The sequence below is a fragment of the Nuphar pumila genome, chromosome 5 (genome assembly GCF_984573655.1).
Source record: "Nuphar pumila chromosome 5, dmNupPumi1.hap1.1, whole genome shotgun sequence".
Classification (NCBI taxonomy): Eukaryota; Viridiplantae; Streptophyta; class Magnoliopsida; order Nymphaeales; family Nymphaeaceae; genus Nuphar; species Nuphar pumila.
Window position 1 is genome coordinate 23,876,705 of NC_143253.1, and position 15,199 is coordinate 23,891,903.

Consider the following 15,199-nt stretch of genomic DNA (forward strand, 5'->3'; position numbering starts at 1 on the left):
CACTGTGGTTCAAAAGGATTCTAACTTTTGATGGAATTTTTTTTCTCTGGCTTATTTTGGATATTTCTGAGCTGCATGTAAAGACAAAGATTTTGGTCTGATTAACATTCTAAACTAATCAACTATTGCCTGTTGGAAATTGAGAGCTTACTTTGGTTTTGCAATTAACGCATCCACTTGGGAAGCACGGTTTTCCCAATACATGCCATTTCCTGCTTTTGACTATGTTCTTTTCGTTTGGACTTTTTCTGAAGATTTGAGAATATGGAGCACAACAAGGATATCAACTAAAGAAGGATCAATTTTTGTATTTATGCATTAAACTGTAATTTATTCCATTGTTTTATTGAAAACTAGTAATTATGCTAGACTTCTCTGCTTGATTAAAATGACTTCATATTTATATTAGTAGTCTTGGTTACTGTGTCTTCTTGTGTGTGTGTGTAGGGCTATGTCACATGGGTGCGGGGGTGCGGCAGGGGCAAAAATGTAATATATATATATATATATATATATATATATATATATATATATATATATATATATATATAAAGGGGGGTTCGGGGGTTCCCCCCGGTGCGGGTGCGGGGGTGCTGACTCACATAATGAGCCCACCTGGCTGTGAGGTAAAACTCCGGGTTGAGGACATGACCATCCAGCCTCACGAGCCTCAAAGCAATGGCAGCCTCAGTGGGATTTGATCCGGATTCTTCAACTTGAGAAAACAAACACATTTTTGTATTGCGTGAATGCACTACTTATGTGGCCTCCCACCTTTTCACAAAGGTGTCCACATTGGCCTCTGAGCCTTTCAAAAGTTTTGATGCCCCTGCGGGAAGGGGCACCTTTTTTCTTCACAAGGTTAAGGATGCCCTTGGAGACCCCTTGAAGTTTCAAACCCCTTGCTTTGAGGCTTGATCGAGATGTTGAAACAATTCCGAAAACCTGGATTCATGGGGCTCTGATTCGAGCTTGAGTCCACGACCCGGGTCCGTTTGGGGTGTATAAAATCCAACGAAATGGGTAAAAACCAAGGGGGGCGTCCGATTCATATTCAACCGAACAACCTGGCCTGATCTCACGTTTTTCAAGAACGAGGAGCCCCCGGCCAACTGTCTGTCACGAGAGGAGGGAAGGAGAAGGGCGGTGGAGGCAGGCCAGGTGTCAGCACCTGCTCTGCTGATATGTGCCCTGCACCTGGGGATCCACATTCCATCGTACGAGTATCCTGCAGATGGTATGACCCATCATTGTAGCTTTCCATAGGGTTGGGTTTCCGGGTGTCCATAGTTTCACGACCCTCGTCGATCACCATGTTCGTTCCTGATTGCACGGTGAGCTCTTGGCGACGGTTATCAGGCGTATAGCGGTGGTTTTTGGAAGGGATGGTTGGGCTTGCCATGGCTGGAAATTTGGGACAGAATCCTCTCTGAAGTAGGGTCTGGTCTCAATTTCGGCAAGTGCCGACTATAGTACTCTGCTGCGACAGGGATGCTGATCTGCGGGCTTGTGGTTGGGCTTGGACGAGACAGAGGAGGAGGCTATTAGCGATGGTGGTTCCGGTATCGCCGTGAGATCTTGACCAACGTCCACCCATTAGGCTCCACTTCTGTCATTATTTCAAGGATCTTCGGTCTCGACCCACACCAATTGCCGGTATGGGCTATAGATCCACACATGACACATAAATGAATGATGTTCTCATACGCCACCACCTATGTCTAGGGTCGGCTTGATTCGATCGTGATTTTGACCTCCGACGAGGGAATAAAATCCAGTGGAACTTTCATTCGCACCCTAGCGAACTGTCGTTGTTCCTTCGTTTTGGTGAAGGAGTCCGCTCCTAGGTAAGAGCAGGTTGTAGCTCATCAGTGATTGACTGAGTTTCTGACGTTTATGGATTTTGTTTACTAAGAATCCCTGCTTGGATATGAGCTTAATATCTATTTTTTTATAAATATCCAGGAGGTTTTCTGTTTAATCAATGGTCACTTTGTGTTTCAAAGGGATGGAATTTATGCTTTTGCCTTTTGTATGCATTACGTTCCAATGATGGACTTCCTTTATTTGAAAGCATCACATTTTCTTGTTGATTAAATTAGGATAATTATTTTCATGGGTTTTAGATCAGTTGTACCACGCTAGGGTTTTTCCTTTTGATGGAAGTTATATTCCCCCCAAGATATTTTTTTTAAATTCCGCAGCCCATTTCATAGGGCAATTTTAAAAAAAAAATCCAAAAAATGGACCAAAATGACCCTGGGTGCGGTCAACGCACCCAGGGTCGGGTTGACCGCACCCGGTGCCGCACCCGCACCGGCACCCGCGTCGAGTCACATCGACGCGGGTGCGACACCCTGCTAGCCGAATCCCTGTTACATAGGTGTAGGGTAGTGAGATCCTCCATTTTCCCATACAAACTGGGATTTCAGGGGCCTTTTCTTTTCTTCTCTGAAATCAGACCATATCCATATGTATGTGTTCTACATGTTTGATTTTATAGGAACCAGCTCTTGGATCATCTGATTATGACACATGGATAGGTTTTCAACTATGTCACAGGGATTCGGCTAGCAGGGTGCCGCACCTGCGTTGACGCAACGCGGGTGCGGTCAACCCGACCCTAGGTTTGGTCAACCCGACCCTGGGTGCGATCAATGCACCCAGGGTCATTTTGGTCCAATTTTTCGGACTTAAAAAAAAATTGCCAAGAAAATTTTTTTTGCCCTATATGTCACAGGGATTCTCCAACTAGGTGCCGCACCCGCACCTGATGTGGTCAACCTGACCCTAGGTTCAGTCAACACACTCAGGGTCATTTATGTCCAACTTTTGGACTTTATATATATATATATATATATATATATATATATATATATATATATATAATTTTTTATATTTTTGCCGCACCCCCGCACCCAGGTTTTTTCGAAGTGCCACATCCTCGCACCCGCACCTGCACCTGCACCTGCACCCATGTGACATAGGTTTTAAATATTTAAGCCTACAAATTCTTTTTTTTTTCTTTTGAAAAAACACGATCCAGTTGTGATTCCTAGCAAATGGACCATGCTGAACACATCTGCACTGCCAGATTTGTGAAAAAAGGTGCTAGAAATGCCCAGTTGGTATACATTACCGATAGTTTGTAGCATGGGCATTTGAATTACCCTCATATGTGTGCATGTGTGTGCGAAGTCATGTATGCACGTATGCAGGTCCTAGTCACCCAATCTCACAGTATTTTCAAAATCTGGATGTTGTTGCATCTTTGTGATATTTACTGAGAAATTTTGCTTTGTATGATACACATGCATTGAGTCATGGAAGCAATTTGTGGATTCAAGACTTTTTTGTTTTGTTAGAAAAAGGACTTTGCTTCATGTAGTAAACTTTCTAGTGATATGTGATTTAGTTTTTCTCCAGAAAGATGATCTGAAGTCTGTTGTCCACTATTTGCGAACTGAAGGCAATGTTTCTTGTATTGGTTTGTGGGGTCGTTCAATGGGTGCTGTAACCAGGTTGCTTTCTTTTACTTGCTTCTCTTTTACTGCAAATAATTATAGCTCGTCTCTCTTTTGGTATCATTATCACTCTGCCTCTTTTGAATCTTTTGATCAGTATTTCAGGTGTCAGATACTTGCATTTGTTGAATGTTGATTTTGCTGGCAAATCTATCGTGTTACTTCTATGGATGCATTGGCTAACTGTGATGAATTTCACAAGAAGTTTTGCTTTGAAATATCTTTGAGTTTACCATTGTGTTTTTTTGCCTGTAATCTTATATTAAAAAACAATAACTATTTCTTAAGTTCTAAGGAGTATATTTTGTTGTTTTCTTAGGATTTCATAACCTCCAAGGCATCAATATCAGGTTAATATGCTCATTATTAAACAAACTATAATTCCTAAATAAAAAAACACAGGAATATTATTGGAGTATTCAGTCTTGACAGAAGATAACCTGTTAGTTTATGTTCAAGATTTATGTAGCCACACCCCTTAATACCACTAATGTATGGCAGATCTCTTTGGCAATCAAAAGTCATGACTACCATAATTACTTAGTTACCCCTTCTTCTCTACTGCTGCCAAATGCTGGATTTGGACCTTGTGCAGAGACATGTTCTTTAAGAGAATGCACATCTAATTATTCAAAGTTCTGATTTAGTGTCTTATGTACTTTAGATTAATTCATATGATGATTATGGTTAAATAAGATAGCTTGCTGGTTAAAGTTTGCATAATTGCATTGTTCTAACCAAGGGATCAAATCCCATGGAAGGTAGCATCTGGTTTGACTATCAAAATTGTTAAAATGAACTCATACACTATGTCACATGGACTCGCCAAATAGGCTGCTGCACCCGCGTTGGTGCGGGTGTGGCACTCGGTGTGATCAACCCACACCCAGGGTTTTGTCCAAAATGGTCGGTCATGAGTTGGGTTCGAACTCGACCCAAGCCAGGACCAACCTTTCTTGAACCCGACTCGTGTCGGGTACCGATCTTGACCCCGGCTTGTTAGCTCATAAGGGCTCCACACAACGGAACGAGCTGAGCCCGGGCTCATCCGGACTCAGCAGGCACAAAGAGAGAGAGAGAGAGAGAGAGAGAGAGAGAGAGAGAGAGAGAGAGAGAGAGAGAGAGAGAGAGAGAGAGAGAGAGAGAGAGAGAGTTCCCCTTTCTCCCCCTCATTCAAGAAGAATGACAAAGAGAGAGGGGAAGAGAGAGAGAGAGTCTTCCCCTCTCTCCCCTCAATTGGGAAGAACGAGAAAGTGTGAGAGAGAGAGAGAGAGGGAGGTCTGCCACCCACTCTCACCATCGCATCCAAGTATTTTTAAGTGCCACATCGCCGCACCCGCACCCGCACCTATGTGACATAGCTCATACAGTGATTGCCATTGTTGTCATAAATTCAAATTATATCAGTGCCATCGTATGTTCATACAATGGATGACTGAGCAGTGTCCTTTCTCCTTAATGTCCAAATACTTCGTAACATGACTTTGCAATTTTTAAGAAATATCTTGATTATGCATATTGTGCATCTCAGGGAAGATGAGAGTTTGTGCTAATTTGTTTTCATCAAATCTAATGATTAGAAAGCCTAAGGGAACTATTACTGAATTTGGACTTATTAAACCTCAAGTTGTTGACCCCTTTAGCATTTTTTACGGTTCATTTGAAACAGTAATAATGCAGTTTCCAAAAGTATACTTGATATTTTACTCAAAACAGCCTCAGCAAGGTATCTTGTTTTAATAGCATTATGATGCAACTTTTTGTGAAAGTATTTTAAAAGCTATTTTTCAATAAAACTCGTTTATGCAAACCGTGCATCAAAACACTAGTGGTGAAATTTGGGTCGAACACAGGGAACGTGGCCCAAAAAAATAAAATAAAAAATCTGCAGGGCTCTCTTCTTTTGCGATCTAGCTTCTTTTCTTTCGCAGGGGCACTACCCTCACGATAATGGTTCCTTTCACACATGAAGAATTACTTGCAAATCACGAAACAACAAAAACCACAAAACAAAAGAAAAGAAAAACGCAAAAACTGAATTCTAACTAATGAAGGTTAGTTACAAAAGAATTAAAATCAACTAAATCTAAACTAACTATTCAACATAATCTAACTAACTAATATGTAACAAACTAAAGATTCTAACTAACTAATTGCAAAACAAATCAAAACACAGTTAACTAATTATCAAATATCAATTTAACAAACTCAACAACAACAACAAACAACAACAACTACGCCTTCATCCCAAAACAATTGGGGTCAGCGATATGAACCAAAAAAGAAATTCATTTTGGGTCTTCCACATGAATCCTTTTCCTCCAATCATTTCTATCCAACGCCATGTCCTCGGTGAGGTTCAAAGCATTCATATCCTTTCCTATCATCTCCATCCAAGTCTTCCTAGGCCTACCCCGACCTCTTTTAACTAATATATTTTCCCATTTCTCCAACCTTCTAACTGGAGAATCATTAGGCCTTCGCCGAATATGTCCAAACCACCGTAAACGATTCTCTCGCATCTTATTTTCAATGGGTGCAACACCTACCTTCTTACGTATCTCTTCGTTCCGAATCTTATCAATTTAACAAACTAACTACAAAAATGTTAAATCAATCTACTGACATAAAGCAATAAAACAAATTCTGGTCTACACTAATTAACAAAAAGTAAGAGTAGAACAAATTTAACTAACTATGGATCATTGAATTAACTAATTAACTAGGAAAAACGTGAAATCAATCTAGCTACTAACAACGAAAAGAAATAAAACAAACCTAATCTACCTAACTACAAGAACTAAAACAAATCTAGCTAGCTAAGAAAGAAATATTGAACTAACCTACCGGGAAAATAACAAGAGTTTTAATTGACTACAGAAATTAAACACAAAATTAACCTAACTATATAATGCAGCAACACACGGTGAGTCCAGTAAAACATGAATAGCTATTCACGCTGAACTAGATACACACCTCAACCGTGTGATCTAGTTCAACGATAATCTTGATACCAACCAGAAAACGACACAAGTTGGTTCTGCGTTTTCCCAAACAAATTAGATCGACTTCTGCATACCCGAAAATTATGGTCTATGAATCACGCAAATCTGCGTGATTTTTAGATCATAATTTTCAGACAGAATATATAGCTTACAAAAACAAATATCTGCAGTTAACATTTGATAAAGGTTGAAGTTCACACCGATCTTTTTGGGCGTTTTGCAAGATCAAACAACCCTGCATGAATATGCAAATCACGCAGGTTTGTTTGCCGGCCCGAAAAAAAATATGAATGCTGCGTTTTCTAAAAAAAATATTACTGAATGAAAATAAAATAAACAAAACTACTCTACGATGCAAAGCAAATAAAAAATTGTCTATCCTAGATGAAACAATATTACAGACAATAAACTATATGATATGCCATGCTAACTATGCAATGAACTTAAAATAAATCTAAACTACCTACGGTCAAATAAAGGGATGGGGAGAAAAAGCGAACCTTGCAGCCACTTCCGATGGGAGGGTTGAGAAGAAGAAGTGATCGTTCCCACGGTGAAACACACGCTCCGATGACGAAGAAAGAGGTACCGGCGAACATGATCAGAAGAACGAATGAAATCAAGCAGGGAGAAGAAAAGAGACGGGGGAAGGAACCGGCAACAGAGAGAGAAAGAGAAGAGGAGAGAGAGAAGGGTTGCCATTTTTCCAAAGGGAAGACGCCGGCCTCTTCTCAATAATACTATTTATAATGAGATTCCTTGGTTAAAAATGTTATTTTCTAAAACTCTATTTAAATTTTTGAAAATTCCAGAAACTACATTTTCTAAAAATGTGTTTTCAAAAGCGGACTCCTAAAAGAACTCAAATACTTAAAAACACTCTGGTGAACTCCATTTGTGCTATTTTTTCTCTTTTTGAAAATTAATCAGTGCCTTGAAAAACGTTGATAAATATGGGTGTTTAATCCATTTTTGCATCAAATCATGCATAAAAACGTGAGTCTAATATGCATAAATTATGCATAATCACATTACTAGATGATCCTATACTTGCCTTGTTAGAAAACAAAGGGTTCGATAATGAACCCATAAATGCACACTTAAGGTGCAAATACACAAACCCACTAAGGGGCAACCAAAAGCACATAACGTGCTAAACCCATACACCCACAAAGGGGTTAAGCCAAAAGGCTAAAAGAATATCTCTTTATTATGAAAAATACGATAAAAACCCTTTTACAATGGAGCTAAAGCTCCCTCAAGAATAATCAAAATACAAGGGGAAGACCCCCTATTTATAACACCTTAGAGGAGCCACATAGAGGGCTCCCAAAGGAGTCGTTGGGCGCCCCCAACGACTCTTTTGAGGAGCCTCCCTAGGTGGCACAAACCACAAGAAGAATAAAAATAAAAATAAAAAGAAAATTACAATCATATTCCAAATGGAATATGCGTAAAAATAAGTGAAATGACTAAACTACCCCTACGGCTAATGATAGAGAAATATATATTTTATATATATAATTAAGAAGATACATATACATATATACCTTATATGTATATGTATCATCCTTTATATATATATATAATATATATAATTACGATGATTGAAGAATATATTTTAACACCCCCCCCTCAAACTTTGCGTGGTAGAACAAAAAGATTGAAGAATACAAGAGGAAGAATCTCAAGGCTCCAAGAGTCTTCAGTAAGGATGTCATTGAAATTTGCAAATGTCTTCCTCCAATTGTCTTTAATGGTGAACACCTTTCATGTTCTATCCAAGTTACTTCTTTTCATCTCATCTTCAAGATCCTGTGGAACAAACCAAGAAAAGGTCCAAGTAAAATATATCTTTGCACTTTAATCAAGTGGAATATTCCAAACAAGATGAATCAATCAAAACATATCAGATTATTCATCCAAGAAACAATGGTGCAAAAAGATATTCTATGCATAATGAAAGCCTAATTATTTTATTTAAAGCACATGATTTGTCATGACAAGATAATTACTTATGCATGCAAAATGATTTTAGAAGACCAACTTTCAAAATCATATACTTAAACAATAATGAAAAAAATTTAAAGTGTATGCGGAAATGTATAATAAGAATGCTTAATGCATTCACACGATTCAATAATGAACAAACAAGAAACCACAATGAGGAATATTGAAATAGTTCATGAAGGGACAACATAAAGAGCCTTCAAAGAGCCAACACATAAGAAAATATATGAATCTTAATCAAGTGAGAGCTTAAAAAGCCATTATGAGCATATGCATATTGAATCAACACTTAAAAGAGTCATTAATGAACATGCTCCAATCATACTTTAATTAAGTAATATTACTTGAGCTTACAAGATAGGAAAACAAGTGTTATTGATTTGAGCAATTCTCTTGAAGGCGATTTCACAATGAAAATGCTCAAGAGCATATTATAAAAGAGAGTGTATAAAACACAAGAGTTCAAAAGTTTTAAGTCCACTTATGAGACAAAACAATCAAAATATATTATTTGATTTGAACAACATGTGCACATAGCAATTGTGCTATAAAATGAACATGAGTTAGAAAATCTTATATTAATACCAAATTTTAAATTCCCGTAAATATGAAATTTTGTAAATCTCAACAATAGTTTATCCACTACAAGCAATCACCTTATTAGACCTCCAAAAAACCCACAAATCAAGTGTATAAGCTACTAAAACAAGAACATAAACATAATGCCACTAAAGGCCAAAGACACACAAAAAGGTGTATATAAACACATCTTGTCTACATGTAATAATACTTGAAATGAGTGTATCAACGACTAGAATAAGAGAATAAACGCCAACATGGACTAAAAACATCTCTTGTCTATATAAAATAACACTCAAAATCAAGCATGTTTAGCTACTAGAACAAGAGTGTCAAGCCAACCATGAGCTAAAACACATACGAAGGTGTGACAATACATCTCTTGTCTACATAAAATAACGCTTGAAATGAGTGAAAGAAGCCAACCATGGGCACACATCTTAGCGACTAGAACAAGAACACAAATGTCAACATAGACTAAAATCACACACAATGGTGTGAATCAACGTGCCTTGTCTACATATGATGACACTGAAGACAAGTGTGTTCAGCTACTAGACCAAGAGAACAAAGCCAACAAAGGGCTAATAACACGCACAAAGGTGTGAACAATATGTCTTGTCTACATATGATGACACTTAGATAAGAGGCATAAAAAATAGAAAAAAAACACTTGAGGTAAGAAAGCTTATAATGAAAACACAATTAAAGAACATCAATTTCTTAATATATTGAAACACTAAGGTTTCAAACTTTAGACATCCATCACAAGTATACATAATTAAAAGCATCAATAAAATCAACGGCCAATAAACAAATGAGTGACACACTCATAATTAGAGATCTAAACAAGTCATTTAAGAGTCAAACTACAAGTTGACAATCTAAAAAGACATAACACGAGGTGCCCATAACTCACCTCGACAAACATCTCTAATATAACAATAACAAGGCCAAAAAGGATTGATGCATCATATAACAACTTGTGATGGACAAAATAAGTGCCATAAAAGGCAAAAATACTCTTTCAAAAACACGACATATAAGAAAATCATCTTGGGATAATCAAGAGAAAAAGAACCAAGCTTTTAAGAAAGGAATCACAAGAACCATAACGGTTCACAAAGAGAGCTTTAACACAATACCCAAAGAAAGGATATTCAAAATACTTGAAAAATAAATTTATAAAATTGGGATTAAATCCCACACAACAAGTTTTAATATTCTTTGATTGTGATGAGATATGCAAAAACATACAAAGTGTTATAAGCACTTACAATGTCTTATAATGATCAAACAAAAGAGTCAATATCCAAGTCCATTAAGGGACAATGCACTCACAAGCCTTGAGAAAGACACTAAAATATAAAAGACTCTAAAACACTTTCACAAAAAAATGTGCACAAAAAGCTTCACAGTGTAAAAATGTCTACGAAGAGACAATACACATACAAGCACAAAAGCTTTACAAAAGAAGTGCACGAAGGCACTCACACAACACTTGAACAAATATGCACAAAGGCGTAAAAATAGCAAACATGCACTAAGGCATGTATTTCATAGAAAAGAAGGAATACTTGAGACTCTCAAGCCTTAATTATGCAATTATATGCTTAACACGTGCAATTTAATGCAAGACAAATGAGACCATATTACGGCCAACGTAGGCATCCTTTAAAAGAAGAGATATAATCAAGAGGTTTTGAAACCTTATGTGAAAAATACAAACAAACAAATTTATAAAGTTGCATCATTAGAAGAAAATCCAAACTAATGAAATCTTTTATACCAAAAGATGCAATAGACACACTATGAAATAATGCATATTAAGATTCTATATAGTGTGGGAAGTTCTTTTAAAAGATCTTTCTTAATGAACACAATGGTTCATACAACATATTTATCATAAAAAAAAATTCAAAATTCTTTAAATAAACCAAAAACATTGAAAGACCTTTACAATCTTTCTTTTCACAAGAATCGTGGAATTCTCACAAATAGTTATCATTAACAAGGACCACTTAGGATTCATAAAAAAGTGAACAACAAAGATTTAGATGTGAGAAATTCTCATATAAGAATTATATCAATTTTTCACAAAAAATGCACTAAAACCCATAAACAAGAGAGGACCTCAAAACAAATTAGGTTTCATATGAGAGTCAAGAGCTTTAAAAAAAGATCATTAATTTAGCAAGAAAACATATATAATTTTAGAAGTTAACTTATAGGTCAATCATGAAACAATTATGTAAAAAATCATCAATCTCACATAATTGAAGACAATTTTGAAAAAACATAAATTACTATTATATGTGATGGGTAATCGATGAATGCGTAGAGAAGTATGTAAATTATCACAATCCTTCATATACTAAAAATTTCAATCTCATCCAAACTTTCTTTAAGAACTTCTTACACATACAAAAGATTTTTATCACAACCATGTATGTTCATTTACGTAAAAATCTCTAAAAAATATTCGTGTATAAACACAATGCTAAAAACAAGAAGTGGGCACAAGGAGAACTCTCACAAGTGCACAAAGGCACGGATACACATGCACAAAGACATGGAAAATATGAACTTCAAGCTTTTAATATTTGAAGTCAACATAATAGAAAACTCCTAAAGCCATACGAGTTCAAGTAGGATTGACATCAAATTTAAAAATATGATATACGACCCATTTTTTAGCAATCATATATTTAGAAAACAAACAAGTTTACCAAATTTAAAAGGAGATATTTTAAAACATGCGAACAAGTGAAATGTGATATGTGAAAAGAAATGATTCAAGTATCATAAACACTAAATGTGCAAAATATATGCAAGAAAAATAGTTTCATAATGCATAATACTTTACGAAAAGGGATACATACCGAATAACTTCAAAAAAGAGAACAATGAATACTTCACCATTTCTTGAGTGACATGCTTTCCGATGCACCAAAAGACAACCCAATCATAAGCTCGCTCTGATACCATGTTAGAAAACAAAGGGTTCGATAATGAACCCATAAATGCACATTTAAGGTGCAAGTACACAAACCCTCTAAGGGGCAACCAAAAGCACATATCGTGCTAAACCCATAAACCCACAAAGCGGTTAAGCCAAAAGGCTAAAAGAATATCTCTTTATTATGAAAAATAGGGTAAAAATCCTTTTACAATGGAGCTAAAGCTCCCTCAAGAATAATCAAAATACAGGGGGAAGACCCCTATTTATAATACCTTAGAGGAGCCACATAGGGGGCTCCCAAAGGAGTCGGTGGGAGCCCCCAACGACTCTTTTGGGGAGCCTCCCTAGGTGGTGCAAACCACAAGAAGAATAAAAAGAAAATAAAAATAAAAAGAAAATTACAATCATATTCCAAATGGAATATGCATAAGAATAAGTGAAATGACTAAACTACCCCTACAACTAATGATAGAGAAATATATATTTTATATATATAATTAGGAAGATACATATACATATATACCATATATGTATATGTATCATCCTTTATATATATAAAATTTATATATAATTACAATGATTAAAGAATACATTTTAATTAAAATAAATCTAAACTACCTACGGGTCAAATAAAGAGATGGGGGAGAAAAAGCGAACCTTGCAGCCACTTCCGATGGAAGGGTTGAGAAGAAGAAGTGATCGTTCTCGCGGTGAAACGCACACTCCAATGACGAGGAAAGAGGTGCCGGCGAACAAGATCAGAAGAACGAATGAAATCAAGCAGGGAGAAGAAAAGAGATGGGGGAAGGAACAGGCGGTAGAGAGAGAGGAGAGATGGAAAGAGAAGAGGAGAGAGAGAAGGGCTGGCATTTTTCCCAAGGGAAGACGCCGGCCTCTTCTCAATAATACTATTTATAATGAGATTCCTAGGTTAAAAATGTTATTTTCTAAAACTCTATTTAAATTTTTGAAAATTCCAGAAACTACATTTTCTAAAAATGTGTTTTCAAAAGAGGACTCCTAAAAGAACTTAAATACTTAAAAACACTCTGGTGAACTCCATTTGTGCGATTTTTCCTCTTTTTGAAAATTAATCAGTGCCTTGAAAAATGTTGATAAATATGGGTGTTTAATCCATTTTTGCGACGAATCATGCATAAAAACGTGAGTCTAATATGCACAAATTATGCATGATCGCATTACTAGATGATCCTATACTTGCCTCTCTTTCTGTAAGTGCATGTTAGCTTATTATTTCCCAGTTATTACCCATTGGTGCTTCTATCTAATGGAACATTTTATGCGCCCCCTTTTTATTAACAGCTTGATGTATGGGGCTGAAGATCCCTCTATTGCTGGTATGGTTCTCGACAGTCCATTTGCCAATTTGATTGACTTGATGATGGAACTTGTTGATACTTACAAAATCCGTCTACCGAAATTCACTGTAAGTAGTTTTTCTTTTTGTGCTTTACAAGGTGCAGAGAACTGAGCAGCTTATGAGATAGGTGCCACTTGATTTATTTCATGCCTAATTAACATGTTTTTAAGTATCATCTTATCTTTTTTCCCCATTTAATTTTGTGTTGCTTCTTTTACATATATTCCCTTCATTGATTTCTTTTTGAAATTCAGTTTGTTCATCAAATTCGTCTCTCTGTCTCTCTTGTATGCTACATAACACAAAAAAGGGTAGAAGACAAAAATATATGCATAAAAAAAAGGATTTGTTGATACACGAGACATTTGATCCAATGATAATCACCAGAATCAGAATCATGATAATGGTGCAGAGAATATTCTTAGGAGAAATAAACAGATTTTTGAAGAAAAATAATTCAGTTTTAGAAATGAAAGAAACTGAACTTATTTCAATATAAATAGATCGCATTGTTTATTTTTCAGAAGAAACTGAAGAACCTTGAAACAGTTAATTTCTTGTGGTAGGTGTGTCTACCAGTCAAGCTAATTTCCATCTTGAACTTTGAGCTTTCCAGAAAACTTAGATATTGAAGTTATTGGGACAAAATGGGCTATATGAAGGTGCATAGGCATTTAAACAATAGCTCTGTCCATGAGTCTTTTGCCTTTATAGTCACAGGCTTCCTGATGTGATCTGTATGCTCATAGAAGGTATTTTGGCATTTGTTGTATCAAACAGTAGGTGAGATGGTCCAGATTAGAAAAAATTTACACAATCTTTGAAGAGCTATAGGTCCTAGTATGGTCCTGTATTTACTCTTTTTTTTTTCTTTTTCATGAGACAAATCCAATCGACCATAAATAATAGCATGAAATGTGTTAGTACATCTCTTTTTCATATTATTTGTTCAATCTTTTGAGTCAATATCAAACTTTTTTTCTGGCCCAATTGCTATTGTTTATATTTTGTGAATGCTATCTAGGGATTACTTGTGACATAAAGTATATATGTAGTTTATTGTCATTGATGAAATTGTGATGTTTCTAGTTTTTTATTCTTATCAATGAAATTGAGATGTTTATTGTATTTTCAGCTTGAGGGCTTGATTGCTCTTCTATTTTTTCAGTTTAAGTTATTATGTCATGTAAAACCATTATCATGGCACTAGAATGATGAACATTTACATAGACATCTACTCGTTTTACTCCCTTAGTTGATTCTCTGTAGTAAGAGTAAGATTATCTTTTCTTCATATGAATCAGTGAATGATGATATGACATGAAGTTTGTAATGCAGTTAGTATACTCTGCATAATTATGTAATAGAGACAAGTTGTAGCTCATTTTCAAAATTTGAGAATACGATGCCTAATAGTTATTAGTTATATCTAATGTATCTTCTAATTCTTGTGATGGCAATATTTTATCAAAGAATGAATAACAAGGCTATTGTATGTCGCTCTATTTTCATAAAATAAATAATAAATGTTGGTCTTACAGTAATATTAACAAGGTTTTTTTTTTGTGGAGAATTTGAGATGTATCTTCTCTCAGGAAAATATCACAGTACCAATGTGATCCCTTGAGATGTTTTGGTTTTTCCATTCTTTAATTTATCATGATACTTAAGTAAGGTTTCATTTTTTGATAAGAAGCCTTTAAAAATGCAATATATATGCATATCATAATCACAAATA

General features: G+C 35.8%; 1 protein-coding gene across 2 annotated transcripts in view; it reads left to right on the plus strand.

Moving 5' to 3' along the window:
* LOC149837130 (uncharacterized) overlaps window positions 1-15,199 on the plus strand; it is a 126,249-nt gene that overhangs the window by 58,523 nt on the left and 52,527 nt on the right. For both annotated transcript variants that reach the window (XM_090007254.1, XM_090007255.1), the window contains exons 5-6: window positions 3,427-3,521; window positions 13,404-13,527. In XM_090007254.1, coding sequence (XP_089863380.1) covers window positions 3,427-3,521; window positions 13,404-13,527 — 219 coding nt within the window. The remainder of the gene's footprint in view (window positions 1-3,426; window positions 3,522-13,403; window positions 13,528-15,199) is intronic.